The 12,709-nt window shown below is 49.1% G+C and overlaps 1 protein-coding gene across 1 annotated transcript in view; it reads right to left on the reverse strand.

The window, feature by feature from the left end:
* Positions 1-1,005: 1,005 nt before the first annotated feature.
* PRPS2 (phosphoribosyl pyrophosphate synthetase 2) overlaps positions 1,006-12,709 on the reverse strand; it is a 34,127-nt gene continuing 22,423 nt past the window's right edge. The window contains exons 3-7 of the mRNA XM_059384848.1: positions 12,424-12,522; positions 11,570-11,694; positions 6,144-6,317; positions 5,069-5,228; positions 1,006-3,394 (exon numbers count right to left, since the gene is read on the reverse strand). Of these exons, the coding sequence (XP_059240831.1) occupies positions 3,302-3,394; positions 5,069-5,228; positions 6,144-6,317; positions 11,570-11,694; positions 12,424-12,522 (651 nt within the window). The 3' untranslated portion in view covers positions 1,006-3,301. The remainder of the gene's footprint in view (positions 3,395-5,068; positions 5,229-6,143; positions 6,318-11,569; positions 11,695-12,423; positions 12,523-12,709) is intronic.

The following is a 12,709-nucleotide window of genomic DNA, read 5'->3' on the forward strand; positions in this document are numbered from 1 at the left end:
GGCTGTTCTCTCCCATTTCCCATCTATGGAAACTGAGGCACGAGACGTGAAGCAACCCTCCCAAAGAGCTTTCGTTGCTGGTTTCACTGTACTGAGTGGTGAAACCCGCTTCTGAGCATCGCGCGCTTTGCTTTCCAGGAGAGAAAACAGTTTAGGGGCTACAGTAAAACAAAGCAATCGGAACACAGCTCTGGAAAGCAAGGGCAGGGACAAGGTGGAGGCGGTGTTCTCAGGCTACGGGGCAATAAACCAGGAAGATGAAGATTCCTAGTAAAAAGGAGGGGTTCTGTAGACTTCGCACACTCCACATGAACGATATGGTGACACGCCTCAGCCCTTAACTTCCGTCTTCACGGGCCATCCTCACTCGAGCACATCATACAAATGCCCTGTCCTGTCCCGCTCTGGTCGCAGCGGGAATACAGCCATCGGTTGTGGACCATTCGCCACAAATTCTCATCTATACTGGCGGTCCCTTCACAAAGCCCTTTCGGATCTCCTCAGCCCGATTCGGCCCTCCGCCCCCTCCTATTTGCTTTCCCTTCGCCACTCGGCCTGTCCTCCCTGGAGCTCAGCCAGCAGATTGGCTACGGACACGCCGAGATGAAATGAAACACTTCGGAAGCGGTGTGACCGCATGACTAGGTGTAATTGTAAAGTTGGTGACGTTTGGGGATCCCACCTCTCCTTTATTTTCTTCCTCCCTTCTAGTACATTCCATCACGTTGGGTCTTAAATGGTGATCTTCTCGGGCAGACTGTTACTACTTTAACATATACGTGCACTGTGCCATTTCTGACTTTTATGGGCAACACTGGGAGTTATCAACTTTGGGACAAGGCAGGCTGCTGGTCAGTCCCGAAATACCTTCACCACGGAGAAAAGCGGACTTCAATTAACTTCTGGCTTCTCTGTAATTTTATACGCCAGGCTAGCATCACGAAGTGGCAAACACGTTCAGGAACCCCATCAAAACGCAGCACTTTGCAATGAGGACACAAACTATAACAGAAAGAAGTAGCACGATTTTATTGAAATGTGTTAGTACAGTGTTCGACAACCTCAAAATCCTATATCCTAAACCCATGTAAGCACTGCATCCGAACAGAGGCACGTTCTAACAGGAGCATCTGCACGCGGAGTCACACACTTTCGGCCGGAGCACGAGCAGCTCTGGGGCATGCGTATTTCTGCGGCTCCCCTGCTCGGCCCCACACACGTGAGTCGGACCCAACCGAGAGATGTGGTGGTGTCGCTTAAGGTCCGCACACCAGCGGCAAAGGCTAGAGTCTGGGGATGGGGCTGCTCCCGGGGGCTCCTTCGTCATCCTTCTTGAACGGAAACCATCACAGAGTCGAGGGGGGTCTACGTTGCTGCTGTGTGTGGCCAAGTCTAGTCGAATTAGTTAATGTATCAGAACTACTTGAAAAACAACAAAGTGAGACTAGAAGAGAGAGGCAGTTGTTAATTCAATCATGATCATGCAAATTTTTATCTGAAGATTATTCTGAAACAAGCTCTTAGACTTGAGAGAAAAGGATCACATTTAAATCAACTTTTTTCAGTCATGTTAATGTGTCTACGCTTGTATGCCAAGGCTGTCTATGTGTGCGTGTCTGTAACTACATTTTCACTGGTCTAGGCATAGAAATTCCAAGAAATAGATATTCCTCATTTATCAAAACTAAAAATTACATACATCTAAGGAGGCTCTTTACATTATCAAGTTAACTCTACCTAGACAGAGTCAATCCACATTGCACAGCCAACTCTACCAGGCTAGAATACTACTTTCCTCAAAAGTCCATTTTAAGGAACAGCAAGACGTTCATCTCCGCAATGACCCAGACGATATTTTTTGACCTCGACCTCTGCTGTGGTGAAGTTTGAAACCTTAAGGACTGCTGTTCAAGTCCGTTACTGACTTCTGGATTTGGTTTTGCCACCTGCAAAATTTAGATCAATTTCCTCTCTTCGAGTTTTAAGATTCAGCAGAAGAGAGGGACTGCTCTTATTCTCAGGCTCTGTCTCTGCAGGCAAATCTCTCTTCTGCCACACGTGGGGAGGAACCTCACCGAGGAGGATGCTGTCAAGGGCCACGTGTGAGTAAAGCAAGCTTTGCCTCCACCATCGGTCTTGGGTCACCACTGGAACGCTACCGTCACAAAACAATGAATGCTTCCTTATCTCTACTTTCTCTGTAGGGCTTGCTTACCCACGTTCTTCATGGAATGGTTTTAGTTAAAATCATCAGTAGTCTAGCAGACTTACTACTTCTGATTACAAAAGGCAAAAGAATATTAAAACAAAGGAGGTCATGTTTAAATATGCATTTGGTGGTACTCAACAGAAATTCACCTTTTTATTATGTCAAAAACAATGAACAGACCAGTAAATCTGAGGAGACTTAGGGGAGTCTTTGTTTTAGCGGCAACCCACAAAGTGAAATTATTGGAAAAAGACAAAATAAAAGCCGGATCTAACCAAAGGCCATAAAACAAGACGGCGGGACAGAAGAGCACAGCGTGAGTGGCCCCAGTGAGCCGGAAGGGTGTATCTTGACACTTCCTCAATCAGATTTACCACTGCACATAATTCTGGAATTTTAGAACATGACATTGCAGGTAAGTGATGGTTATCATGTGTTTTTCAGAAGGGGCAATAAAAAAAAATGCAGATTGACTCTGCTGTCTCATGTTTATCAGAAAGTAAATGTGTCCGTGGCCAACTTGGGCTGCTTAAATTCTGGTCAAATTAAGAATAACCACAATGGTTTATTTGAATCATGGTTACTAAGAAGAAAAAAATAAAGTAAAACCAAACTCAGGGTATCATCAATTTTCCAAGGTTCCCTCGGAAGTAAAAGGCTCAACTCTGTACACAGGGTTTCACCCCGATGCCCGTAGGCTCTATCCTTATTCACACAGAAGGCTTTAATCTGAAGTCGCCTTGGGCAACCTCGAAATACATAAACTATGAACTCTGGCAGTAGAATTCCATACTTGAAAGTTGTGGCCTCAAAGTACTGGCAAAGCAAAGAAGAGGGGCACCTGTCGGGACAAGTCGGGATGACGAAATGTATCTCATTAACAACAGTTCACTCACGAGGATCAAACAGCCACCACCCTCCCCCGCCAACCTGGAAAGAAATGGTCTTGAGCTTGAGAAGGGGGAAACAATGTGTCTTGGAGGATACAAGATGGGATGCTTTTGCATTATATCCTAGAATTGCTGAGTCCTAAAACTAAGAAGTCAGGTGAGCACGCACAAGTGGGCCGGCCCCGCGCTCCCCGTCGGGGGTCTAGAGCGGCACGTGGCTGAACAGGTAGGACACGGATTCACCGTTGTGTGTTCTCCGGATTGCCTCCGCCAAGATCATGGAGATATCAATAACCTGCAGGCCAACAGAAAAGGGGAGAGCACAGGGGGACACCTCAGTCGTAGTTAGCGAAAACCACAGAAGCCACAGAGCCTAGAAAGGATTTCTCCAGCACACAGAGATGCGCGGGGCACCAACCGCCCCCGCCGGCCGCCCCCACTTCGATCTTCAAGTTACCAACATGCGTGGGACTGGGGAAGCGAGAGTTCCAGTGCGAACACTCAAAGGCTTTTCTCGGGGTCCGTTAGCCAGAGACGTCCTTTTCTTGGGGTGTCTCTGGTTTAATTTTACGCAATCATGACATGGAAGGCTTTCCTCTCTCTCGGTTTCCAAAAATGCAGTGACTGCGTCGCTTAAGATCACCTCACTCGGTTAGCGCACTAGGTTTTCAGGGAAGGCCCAGGGGTAGTATTTTCAGCTTGCGGGCCAGGCTCAACTCAGCCACTGCAGTGTGAGAAGAGCCACGGACAATACATCGACAAATGAGTGCGGCTATGTTCCAATAAAACTTTATTTACAAAACCAGGTGGTGGGCCAAACCAGGCCCAGGGGCTGTATGTAGTCTGCAGACTCGCAACTACCGTCAGTCAGGGAGGAAGATGAAAGACAAAGCTACTCTGACCATTTTCCAATGCTGCGCCCCCGCCCTGTGCCAAATGAACCTCGCTGCCACTGGACGGGTCAGAAATCACGAAGCGGGTCGCCCGGCTCCACCTTCTAGCTCTGCTGGTGACAATGGAGGCTTTTAGTGATGAAATGACTCGCCAAGGTTCCCCGCAGCCTAGAGCCAAAACCGGGGCTCAAATACCTTCGGCACAGTTCCAGGCCATCAGTACAATCTGATCACCACCAACTCTCCGGCAGCCTCCCAAGTCAGGAAGGGCAGGAAGGGGCAAAGCTCTAAAAATCCTTAGCACGGCCCGTTTTCTCGCCTCCATTTTTAAAAAATTGTGGGAACATACCCATAATGTGAGAACTGCCGCTCGCCCCGCCATTAACCGCATTCTCAGTGCTGTGCAGCCAGTTGCTGGCGCCCATTTCCAAAATGTTTCCAGCATCCCAGCAGCACCCCTGTCCGCGTCATGCGCCAGCTTCCCCTCCTCACCCCCCAGCCCCTGGCGACCATCACTCTCGTTTCCATCTCTCGACTGGACTGCTCTGGGCCCCTCAGAGAAGGGGGATCGTACGCCACCTGTCCTTCTGTGGCCCGCCGCTTGCGCTGAACACCATGTTTTCAAGTTCACATGTTTTCACCTATGCCAGACTATCCTTCCTCTTTAAGGCTGATGCTGGACCCCACCTTGGCGGTCTACTCCTCTGTGGTAGGACTCCTGGCCGCTTCCACCTTCTGGCTACTGCGAAGAGCACTGCTATGGACAGACATGCGCAAGCTTTCATCCGCACACCCGTTTTCAAGTCTGGGGGTACAGAGCCAGAGGTGGACTCCTGGGACATATGGTCATGCTGTTCAGCTTTAGCCTGGCCTGTTTTCAACTGCTTTCCTGGTGTGGTTTGATCGGCTGACTGTTTCTAACTTGGACTTCCGCTGGTCCCAGCCTCGCTCGGACCCAGCGGGGATCGCGCCCTTGGTTAGGAGAGGCCACAGGCCCCCATGGAAGACTCGGGGCTGTTTTCAGGATTGGACGGATGTTCCGCGCTGCTTGGTTCTGCCTGCCATATAGGAGTTACCTGAATCTTGGGACAGTGTCTCATTTTGTCCTCTTGTGGAATGGTGTTTGTGACGACAACAGCTTCAAAGGCGGCATTATTTATTCGGGAAATAGCTGGTCCCGAGAAGATCCCGTGTGTCAGGATAGCATAAACTTTGGTGGCTCCAGCCGAGAGCAGCCTGTAAAACAGAAGAAGGGGAAAGAAAAAAAAAAAAAAAAGAACAAATACCCTTGAAACATTCTCCCCTTAGTGTGATTTAAAAAAGCAAAAAGTGTGTTCCACAGAGAAAATGAGAAAACCAATTTCTCTTGCATTTATTAACCTAAAAAGAATCTTTTGAGGTATGCAGTGGCAAAACTCTGTCAACCTCGGCCTCGGGCCCCCGTAATTCTTTCCTGAGCAGCATCCCTGGCCTCTCCCTCCCACTCCCCCTCACTGGGGACAACCAAAACACGTTTCCAGGTGCTGTCAAATGTCTCTAGGGGACCAAAACGGCCCGTGGGTGAGAAGCACAGGGTTAAACTAAGAAAGCCAGACTATCATCATTTTGAGCTACAGTCAGTACAGAACAACTAGTGACACAGCTTGCATGGTTTTTGTTTCATACTATGTTGGAAACCCAGTGGGCACAATCTGCCCCCCGCACGTCTCAAGTCAGGCCGGCCCCTTGGCAGGTGCTCCGCGGCCGCGCCCGGCGGGGTGCGGCTCCCACTCCCCACAGCCCCGCTCTCAATCCTTCAATCCTCCTGGAGCCAGGGGCTAAGGAGGCTCGAGGGGAGGCCAAACGGAAGGAAGAAGAGGCCAGAAGGAGCCCGCAAGATGGCCTCTCTCCTTCTGTGCTGTTTTAGGGGAAGCACCTTCTCTGACCCTTAATATTTAAATACACAGAAAGCTCGTCCTTGAAAATGGAAACCAGGTCTGTGGGATTTTTTCCTCCTGAGAAAAAAGAAATGGGCCTAGACGGTCCTTTGGTCTGAAACACCTTCTGCAAGCAGCCAGTGATAATTTGGGAACACCGGCCCGATTTTTAAAAGCTGCCATTTCTCCTTTCCTAATGAGATGCCCTCACGCTTGCCCACAGCATCCCTCATACTTGTCCGCGGCGTGACAGATGGTGCCACATGTGTCAGCCATGTCGTCCACGAGGATGGCCACGCGGTCCTTCACGTCGCCCACCAGAACCATCCGGTCCACTTCGTTCGCTTTCTTCCTCTCTTTGTGGATCAAGGCAAACTCCACATTCAGCCTGTCTGCGATTGAGGTGACCCTGTTTGAAGACACGGAGAGACATGTCAAATCTTGTCCTTATGAAGAAAAGCGCTTGTCGTTCAGTGCTGTGTTCCGGGAAGGCAGTTAACCGACCACACTCAAGACAGCGAGGTCTTTGGGCCTCACTTGGAAAGCCAGGCCTGGCCTGGGATGCGCAGTAAGCAAGCCACGGGGAGAGGCATGTATTGACGTGGCCTTGCGTTCGTGGCAGCCGGTGACGACTGCCGGGCGCCTGGCTAAAACTGGCTAAAACCGCAGACTGAGAAATCCGTACGCCACCTGTTAGTGTTCGTGCGACTCTTTAAAAAAAATCAGGGACACGTGCTGAATCACCATACTATCCATCCGAAACTAATGTGACCCCGCATGTCAGCCAGCTGAAATTTAAATAAAAATGTAAAAAAGAAGCATAAGGAAACAGCTGTATGTTTAACAGCATGAAAAGACAGTGTATATGAAAAACCAGTAAGGAAAAAAGATCACTAAGAGACAATTTAAATCAAGTTATTTAGAAACTGCAACTCGCTCAGTTTGTGGCGTAGCCAGTGGGGACAAAAGTCCCGGCTCACAAATCCACATAACACGACAGCGAAGGAGAACAGGCTTCCCTGCACCAGAGGCCTTGGGACTAGTAAACCGTGAGTTTCTCTGCTCATCTGCGGCAAACGCTCCAAAGTTGCCCACTCAGGAAGGGCTGGGCTGGCAACAGAGGGAGAAGGAGGCAGGCCAGACGTCTCCATGCGCCCGTGGCGTGTGGCCACAAGCTCTTCTCCTCTACCTGCGTGAGACTCAATATATGTTCTTACCAAATGATGCTGACCCAGGGTATCACTCTGGATCTTACCCAGAAAAACCTAGAACAAAATATACAGTTTCCTTGCCATTTCTTCTCAACATGTGTTTCCACTGTTTTCAGAAGAAAACAACAGAAGTTCAATCTGAATCCGTTTCACCAAGTTCCCAGCCTGGTTCCGTGTTTACACCAAGGGTGAGCTCCCTTCTAAGGGTTTACTTGCCCTTCAGCAGTCAGCCCCACTGAGCTTCGGAGACTACCCAAGAGTGCCCTCTTGTGGCAATCCTTTTACCTGCAGCGAGTCAAGCTTCAAAGCATTTAACTAAGGCAGCGGGTTCCAACAGGTCTGATACCCATCTGCTTTGGTGAGATGACTTCCATTGCATGGAGCAAAGATACCACTGACCACGTCCACTGTATGTATCACGGGGCATCTGTGCAGCGGTTCTGTCGGTTGGGGACCAGCTTACCCCAGAAGAGGAAGAAGCTAATGACATGTAGCAGAAACTTTGTGGAAAATGAAAGAAGGTGGGAGTAAAATCCACAAGAGCCGCTCCTAAAACGCTTGGCTTTGCTGGCAGAGGGAGCGGGGTGGCTGAGTGGGACAGCCTTGAAGGGGATCTGCAGAAAAACAGCATCTCAGCGCTGGCCACTAACTCTGGTTAGTTGATTCTGCACTTTTATTTTTTTTTAATTATTTTTTAAAGATTTTATTTATTTATTTGACAGAGAGATCACACGTAGGTAGAACAACAGGCAGAGAGAAAGGGGGAAGCAGGCTCCCTGCTGAGCAGAGAGCCCGATGCGGGGCTCGATCCCAGGACCCTGAGATCATGACTTGAGCCGAAGGCAGAGGCTTAACCCACTGAGCCACCCAGGCGCCCCTGATTCTGCACTTTTAAAATCAAGGCTTGGGGTGCCTGGGTGGCTCAGTTGGTTAAAGCATCTGACTCTGGGTTTTTGCTCAGGTCACCATCTCAGGGTCCTGCTCGTGGGGAGTCAGCTTAGGATTCTCTTTTTTCCATCTTCCTCTGTCCCTCCCCTCCCCCACCCCTGCCAAATAAATCAATCTTAAAAAAAAAAAAAAAACCCACACGCCAGGGTTGGCAAGTAGATGGGGGAATTTGGTATATAAGATGGTGTTTCAAATCAAAAGGGAAAAGATAGATTATTTAATAAATAGCTTTGGAACAACTAGATGGCTAGGGGTAGAAAAGGCTGGATTCTTCTTCACTCTTTAATCCAAAACAACTATCAGATGGAAGAAAAATTGGAACATTAAAGAGGAAAAAGGCAATTTGTCTTGAAATAGATAAAATCATGGAAGAAAAATTGAGAGACAGGTGAACCTTTCCTAAACCCAGAACACGAAGAAATAAATGACAACAGAAGAAATGTTCCAAAAGTCCTGTAGAACATAAAAATACACAAAGAAACAAAGAACTTTGGGAAGTATCCGCACTATACCCGCACGGAACAAAGGCACAGCCTCCTGTCTTCCAAGAACTTCTAACGATCCACAGCACCTGGGTGGCTCAGTCGGTTAAGCATCTGCCTTTGGGTCAGGTCATGATCTCAGGGTTCTGGGATCGAGCCCCATGTCGGGCTCCCTGCTCAGCGGGGAGTCTGCTTCTCCCTCTCCCTACTGCTCCCCCTGCTTGTGCTGTCGAATAAATAGAATCACTAAAAAAAAAAAAAGCAAATAAACCCCTAATGATCCAAAGGAAAAGGCCTCTAGCCAACATGACAAATGATCCTCATGGAAAAGACATGCCAGACCTTGTCCGTAGCAACCAGAATGAACAGGAAAAGAAACCACATGCCATCTCTATCTGGTTCATAAAGTAGAAAAGGTCCGCCCAACTGCTATGGCAGCAGGCCTGGGGAGAAAGTCACAGGCATTCGTGCTTGGGAAGGTCAACGTGTCTACCTTTTCCAAAAGACCCAATTTTGTTCCTGTTCATGCAAACCAAAATGGCTCTTGCCCTAGGACTGGGCAACTGCCCTTCTAGAACTAGCTCATGTGTGCAAACGTCCTCCAGACACAGGCCAGTGGGGCAGGACCGTGCTTAGGAGTACACACCACGGGACCTCCGGGCGAGGAACGAGGGGACTCGGTCAAGGGGTCCGGATGTATGCGCACCGTGGAATTATCGCTCAGCCGTAAAGAGCAAGGAAGTGGATTTACTGCATTAGCTGTGGAATCACGGCCAAGACAGAACGAGGATGGTTCTTAAAAAGCACAGGGAAGAGGTGTGTGCGGCAGATTACCACTTGTGTCAACTGAAAAGGGGGATGTGTCTGAACAACAGAATTCTGACGCTGGGAAGAACGGAGGTGTCTAAAGAGGGAGATGGGGAACATGACCCAATTTGAAGTTCTGCGAACAGGACGCGTAGGCTGAGACTATATAATAAAAAACAGGGTCGGGATAGAAAAAGAAAAGGCAACAAGAGTCTGTGGCATCTATTATTCTTTTGGCTTATTAGCTTCCGGAATAGTTTTTCCTGGTTAAAAACGAGGGACCGGGACGCCTGGGTGGCTCAGTTGGTTGAGCAACGGCCTTTGGCTCGGGTCCTGATCCTGGAGTGTCAGGATCGAGTCCCACATCAGGCTCCCTGCTCGGCAGGGTGTCGGCTTCTCCTGCTGACCTCTCTCCTTCATGCTCTGTCTCTCTCAAATAAATAAATAAACTATTTTTAAAAAAATTTTAAAAAAATAAAAATAAAACGAGGGACCGCGTATTGCACGAGCCGTGCACACGCGATGTCTGCAGAGGCGGAAGGAGGCAGCGGCGGCCGGGGGATGGGGGAGCGCCTGGCTAGCGGGCACGGGTCTGCTCTGCGGTGCGGACAACGTCCGCGAACTGGGGAGGGCGGCGGCAGGCACAGCTCCGGGACGGCGCCGACCTCCGCGGAGCTGCAGAACAGCAGGGGCGGATGCGAATCGTGTCTCACGAGCACCGCCACTAACAACAAGCTCCGTCTCGGGCTCACCTACCTCTGACCTGCTCGTCCGCCTCCGGCCTCCGATCGGGCCACTGCAGTCACCGTGTCCAAATGTAGAGTCCACCGCGTGACTTACTAAAGTGTCCAAGTAAAGGGCAAGCATTTCCAACAGACGGACAGACAGATGACACTCTGCACACTTTGACCTGGAGGTCCCGGGTGAGGGTTTTGCCGCTGCCCGGCTTGGGTCTTCGCCTCCCAACTTTGTGCTACTGCCTTTGATGCAGTTGTGTCTCCTTCCTGGCAACAGCCACTTCCTGCCGCTGTCCAGGGGGGCCGGGCCCCACCTCTTCATCCCCAGCAAGCCCTCCAGAGGGCCGCTTAGCGCTCAGCTCTCGTGGGGGCTCTTCTAAGAATCAGGACCTCCGCTTCCCTGCGTGGGCTCAGTGATGGCTTTCTGGGCTACTCCTGAGCTTTTAAGTTCGATTCTAAGCCCCTCAGCCAGGCTACAGGCAGACAGGGGAGCCAAAAAGGCAGCTGCATTTTAAAGACATCCTGAAGCCCGACGGTCACTGGATACTCTCACGGCCCATTTATCAGCTTCTCTGCGTCTGTGCTCGACTGACAGCCAGAGGTCTCTTGTCCCTCTCCCTTCCTGACGGAGACCCCTACACCTGGGCACTAAAGCGCCATGCCACCCAGTCTTCCTTTCCCAGATGGTCGCTGCCCAGGTCTACAAGATCACGCAGAGTCCGCAAGCGTCCGGCCCGTATGGAAGCCACCTTCTACCGTCCTCTTCCTGCATTCTGAACTCTCGGTACTGACCGCTCCTTCACTCCCCAAGTCCGTGAAGCCCGCTAGATTGGCAGCTCGGCATGGCTTCCTGGTGCTAGTCCGGGTGTCCGCAGTCTGATGCTTCTGGTACCATGTCAGTTTCTGTCCAAGTCAGTCATCTGAGAGTCGGTGACTGTTCTAGAGACCTGTATGTGGGTGGTTAACACCAAAACGTCGGCCTCTTCCTGAATCTCATACCTGACCCAGGCCTCGGAAGAAGCAGGGTTTTCAGCTCTTCTTTATTTCTTGGCTCTGGATCTTATCCCCCCTTTTCTTGTGCTCTACGGACACAGATTTCTTTTTGAAAGCTCCGTTCTATTTTGGCTTTCCCTGTCAAGGGTTTGTAGTAGGAAGGACTGGCTTAGTGTGTTGCGTTGTTAATGAAAAGCCTTCTTTTCCAGTTAGGCTCATTGCTCTTATCGTCAGAAAAAAATGAACTTAAAGTAACACCTTGAGTAAAACACGTCCACTGAAAACAAACACATGCTTGTGTTTCTTGCACGAACGATGACATGCTAACCTCGAGAGCCGCTCTCTACTCTGCAGGGGAAGGCTGCAGTCCCCGTCCTCGTCCATTTACACAATAGAGCGTTAAGTAATTTAAAACATGCTGCTTTAGTTAACGCATTAAAAAAAAATAGAACAAAAAGAAAAACCACTGTGCATTTGGGCTACCTTTTGGCTCCCCCGGCGTCAGGTGAAACGATGATACAGTTCCTCCACTCGGCGATGTTCTCCCGGATCCACTGCAGGACCGCGGGCTCCGCGTACAAATTATCCACCGGGATGTCAAAGAATCCCTAAGGGGAGAAGTCAGGGTCACACTGCAGAGTTTTTTGGGTTTTTGTTTTTGTTTTTGTTTTTTTTTACAAGATACCCTCTTTCATTATGTAAAATTCGAATTTTCTATTCAAAAGAAGCCTTTTCAACAGACTCCCTTTTCTGAATTTTAATAGAATTAAAGCGAAAGACAGGTTATGTTCCGGGCGCCTAGGTCAGTCCAATCCGTTATCTTTGCAGACATGTTCTAGTCTCTTAGGGTTACCTATATTCTAAGCACTAGGAGAATGGCTCTGCAGGGGAATGGGGGAAAGGGGTCTGCTGTGTCTTAAGCACCTTATTGAAAGCCAAATGCTTCTCCGCATTGTATCACCGAGTAGGTGTAGTATAACGGGGCCTGTTTTATACATGAAGGAACTAAGCTGGGAAGGAGGTCAAAAACGCATACCTGGCAACCCTGCCATGCTAAGTACCTTCGAGAAATGGAGATGGGAATGATAAAGTTTACTACCAAGAAGCCATTCCCTCCCCTCCACAACTATTCGGACGCACTGGTGGCAGACAGCGGAAACAGCTGTTAAACTCTGTTTCCAAGCCCAGGAAAGATGAAAATCCAAGACAGCAACCACATACAAACTCAAACACGAGTCGTGTCACCCACTTCAAAAACAATTTAAGTTAACGCAGTTAGGATTTAACCACTCCCATTAAGCCCCTGGTCACAAGGGCAAGAAAGAAAATGCTGGAACCTGGATCTGAGAGGCATGCAGGTCCATGGTGATGATGTGATCGGCCCCGGCGACCGAGAGCATGTTGGCCACTAGTTTCGCCGAAATTGGAGCACGACTCTAAAAAATAAAGACACAGATTTTATAACAGGAAAAGAGAAGGGAAGAGATAACATTAATAAAATTAACCTAAGTCACTTAAAACTTTAATACTTCAAATTATTATTAATAACAAGAAAATTACATTATTAACCAAAGATAGTCGTTCCATTTTACTCGCCCAACATTTACTATTTCCATATATTGT

Source organism: Mustela nigripes, chromosome X (genome assembly GCF_022355385.1).
Source record: "Mustela nigripes isolate SB6536 chromosome X, MUSNIG.SB6536, whole genome shotgun sequence".
Taxonomy (NCBI): Eukaryota; Metazoa; Chordata; class Mammalia; order Carnivora; family Mustelidae; genus Mustela; species Mustela nigripes.